Source organism: Lathyrus oleraceus, chromosome 7 (genome assembly GCF_024323335.1).
Source record: "Lathyrus oleraceus cultivar Zhongwan6 chromosome 7, CAAS_Psat_ZW6_1.0, whole genome shotgun sequence".
NCBI lineage: Eukaryota > Viridiplantae > Streptophyta > Magnoliopsida > Fabales > Fabaceae > Lathyrus > Lathyrus oleraceus.
Window position 1 is genome coordinate 141,300,586 of NC_066585.1, and position 4,173 is coordinate 141,304,758.

The 4,173-nt window shown below is 30.1% G+C and overlaps 1 protein-coding gene across 1 annotated transcript; it reads right to left on the reverse strand.

Annotated features, from left to right (window-relative positions):
* Positions 1-2,758: 2,758 nt before the first annotated feature.
* On the reverse strand, positions 2,759-3,890 carry LOC127104498 (protein TIFY 5A). Its single transcript, XM_051041683.1, has 3 exons — positions 3,669-3,890; positions 3,480-3,576; positions 2,759-3,132 (listed from the first exon to the last, which is right to left on the reverse strand). Exons 1-3 carry the CDS (start codon positions 3,734-3,736, stop codon positions 2,917-2,919), a joined length of 381 nt encoding a protein of 126 aa, XP_050897640.1. The 5' UTR covers positions 3,737-3,890; the 3' UTR covers positions 2,759-2,916.
* Positions 3,891-4,173: the final 283 nt, after the last annotated feature.

A 4,173-nucleotide genomic window follows, 5' to 3' on the forward strand; every position in this document is an offset into this window, starting at 1 on the left:
CGCTCAACACAATGCCATTAGTGATCCACGCGAAACCTAAAATCCTCATTATAAAAGTATTCTAAATATTAAAATTTGATAATGAAACATTTGACATAAAAACTTTGAAACTTAAAAAAGCGTTTATTTTATTTGGGAAAATTTCTCTATGATGGATTGTAAGAGCATAATTTATTTTAGTTCAAAGTTTGTGTTCTTAAATTATCATATAATTGAATATTTATTTTACTTATCTAATATTTTTTGTTTTATATTAGACATTTTATCTTTCTCAAAATCAATGAAACAATGATCCCTAACATTTGCTCTTCCATAAGATATTCAATATTTGTTCTTCACCGACAACGATAATGATGAAGAACAAATTTAATATTATGTGTAAACAATATAATATTCTATGTAAATAATGTAGTTTGTAAATAAATTAATTTATTAATATTATGTGTAAACAATGTAATGAGAAATGAAGGTATGGTCCAAGTTAGCTTTATCACAGTCCCACGGTGGACACCATTGTACTTGTCAAAAAGTACAGATGCATGGCACCACTTTGCTGGTAGGGGTGAACGGAGGCTCTAAGGAATTTTGATGGTTTTAGGGCTTGATCACAATGGTAAGAAATCCTATTTGGTGGTACTTTTTTTATTATGGAGAGAGTAAACTCATGTGACGTGGGTCTATAGTTTTAGGGTTTTTGCAGTGATATAATCATTCTTGAAGAGTCGAAGGAGGATTTAAATGAGAGGTTGGAGGCTTAAAGACAAGCTTTAGAAACACTTGACTTTCACTTAAGGAGAAGTAAGACGGAATATATGGAAAGTAAGTTCAGTAAAAGGAAAAGTGTTTCTAAACTCAAGGTGAAAGTTGGAGACCATATCATCACATAAGTCACACGATTTAAATATCTTAGGACCATAATACAAATTAACAAATGATGGAGAAATAAAAAGAGATGTAAACCATCGAATTCAAGATGAGTGGTTGAAATGAGCGAGGGCTTTAGGGATTTTATGTGACAGAAACGTGTTGCTGAAGTTAAGGGATTTTTTTTTATCAAAATGTTAAAAGCTACGATGTTGTATGGAACAAAATGTTGGACGCTTAACATCAACATGAGGATAAAGTAAATATAGTAGAAATAAATATATTGCGTTTGATATGTGGTAAAACTATACAAGATAAGATTAGAAATGATAATATTATAGATAATGTTGAGGTAGCGCTTATAGTAAAAAAGATTGTGGAAAATGACTTTTGTGGTTTGAGCATGTAGACAAAAGACATGTAGAACATGTGGTAATGAGAGAGGATCAGGTGGAAAAGAAACAAATAGCTAGAGGTTGAGAAAGATATAGGAAAACTATAAGAGAAATTATTAAAAAAGATATAGATTGAGAAAGATATAGGAAAACTATAAGAGAAATTATTAAAAAAGATATAGAGATTAGCAATTTGGATAAGAATATGGTCTTGTATATAGCATCATGGGAAAAGTGATTCATATAATCGGTCTCATTTAATGGGATAAGACTTGTTTATTATTTTTGTTGGTGATGTGATGATGTTATTGTATTACGCTTTTTCTTGCTGCAAACTAAACCATGTAAACCAGCATTCCAATTATAAAACATAAATGTCACCTCCACGAATGAAAAATAATATTTCATTGCATTTTTAATGCTCATACTTTTATGTCGATTTTCCAAATGTCCTCTACTCCATTAAGAGCAACATCAACATTGAAATCAACTCCGGATGATTCATCTTTCTAAATCCTTTTCAATTCAGTTGCTCACACTTTTATCAGAAAAATCATTATTCTCCACCTCCTAAATATTTATCAAATAGTAAATAATTTATCTTTAAGAATTCTAAATCATTGCAAAATATAGAGGAACAAAAATATTTAGTGTTTAAATGAATTAAATAGAAGAGAAAAAAAAAAAAATGTACCTTAGTTGTACGATTTGCACTGGAACTGTTCGAAGTCAATCCCAAATGCGATTCTAATACTTCTATTCCTTCAATTTCTTCCACAATCCTACAATAGCACAACATAAAACTTTACGATAAATTGATACTAAAAATCTAGCAAAATGGAGAACAACAATAGTATAAGATTTAGAATAGGATGGATAAATAGAATTTTTGGATGTGTAAAGAGTAACAATTATCCTGCCATAACCTAGCAAAGAGAGTGAAAAAAGAAATTGCAGAAATGTCGACATCTACATGAAGTTTGGATTTTAGAGAAACATTGAGAAAAGAATATAGAGAAAACATACATTTGATTTTAAGAGTTGTAGTTTGTTTTGTAAATTTGTAAGTCGTTTTCGTCATTAGCCTATTCCTCCATCTTTGTTAGCTTGCTCCTCTGTCCTTCACTCTTTCGCTTCTGCATTCTTCTTCGTAATGTTAGGTTGTGATCAAATAGTTTTTAATGTTTTTAATTCTACTTTTACTTTTAGTTTTTATTTATTAATAGTATATTATTTTTTATTAAATAAATATTATATAGTTTATAAATAAAATATCTATTTAAGCTAATAAATAATTATAGATTTTAGGTGTTTATATAAAATTGTAAAGTAATTAATTGGTCTTTTATCTAAATTAAAAAAATGATTAACTTATAATAATAAATAAAATTTTAATTTATTATGATAAACCAATAAATACAATTCACCACACTAAGAAGGAATCTATGTTTGTCTAGATAAAGACATAAACTTAAAAGCCAAACATTAAAAAAAGAAAGAAAAAAACATAATGCAAATTTCAGAGTAATGCACAAGAATGTATGATGTACAATCCTACATAATTTACAAGCAGTTGACAATTTGACAAAGACATACATATAGTACTCTTAACACACCAAATTAAACAAAAATTTTATTTATAGTTGATCTTAATGAATCAATTCTGCTCATTAAAATGGTAAGGTGATGCTTCTTGGATCCGATTCTTCCTCTTTTGGAGAAACCTCTGCAGTGATTTTTTCATGGAAAGAGAAGTTCCAGGACTATACAAGTTCGTAAATACTGCTGGTGAAGATGGCTCTGATAACGATCGGGTTGGTGTCCTCACTCTTTCCTCCATTTCTTTATTTGCAAGCATTAAAATAGACCTGGCCTGCATCCAGTTCACATTACCCCACTTAATTTCTTTTTCAATTCAAATAATAATTGATTATAAGTTTGTGATCATAATTCAACACGTGAAAATTGAATTGCTATAATAATAGTGGGTTTAGTAGAGCTATAACCTAATGATGATGCTATTATTTATGGAGTATTGAGAAACACATGGAAATAATGCATGAATAAAATTTTAAGGTCAACAAATGTGTGTGCAATGCATTTGTATATTTGGCCAACTATCACTTACTGCTTTTTAAATCTTTGTTTATCACCAACTTATTAATTTAATTGTTTTTTAATTAAAGAAAAAAAAAGAATTGAAGAATGATAAACACAGACCTGATTCTCAGTGGCATCAGAAACGCAGACCTTGCCATCATAGACAATGGTCAGCGGCCGATGCTGCTGCTGCTGATCATGTGCTTCTTTTTCCATTCTGCATTAAGCAAACAAAAGAAAACAAAAACCTAATTAACAACAGATTGAATTCATAAACTGAAACAAGAAAGAGATTGAAAAGATGGTTACGAGGTACGATGATTGGAAGCAATGGAAGGAGTGAAAAGGTGAAGTTCGAGATTCAAATTCTTCTTCATCTTCAACAATAAGAACGACAAGGAAGTGTTGTGGACAGAGAGAAAGATTAAGAAAGTCTTAGACCTATCACTACTATGCTATATGTATACTACTCGTACATATAAAAAAAAAAGAGATAGAGTGATTGAGTGAGTGGGATTGCGTGATCAATGAGAGCATTTGCAGTTACAAAACAAACACGTAAAGCACAAGAATGAAAACATCGGCGCTGTTTTTTTCTACTTTAATTTAACCACGTGTTTTACGTGATGTGATTTATTAATGCTGACGACGCTACGGTTTCCAAGATAAAAATAATCACATGCTACCCGTTTAAAAATGTGAGCGACTTTAATCGCGCCGCATCAAAATACTAGTAATACATGTGATGTCTATGTTTGGCGCTAGTACATGGTAAACAAGCATGCTACTCTCTTTAAAACTATTTTATGCAAAA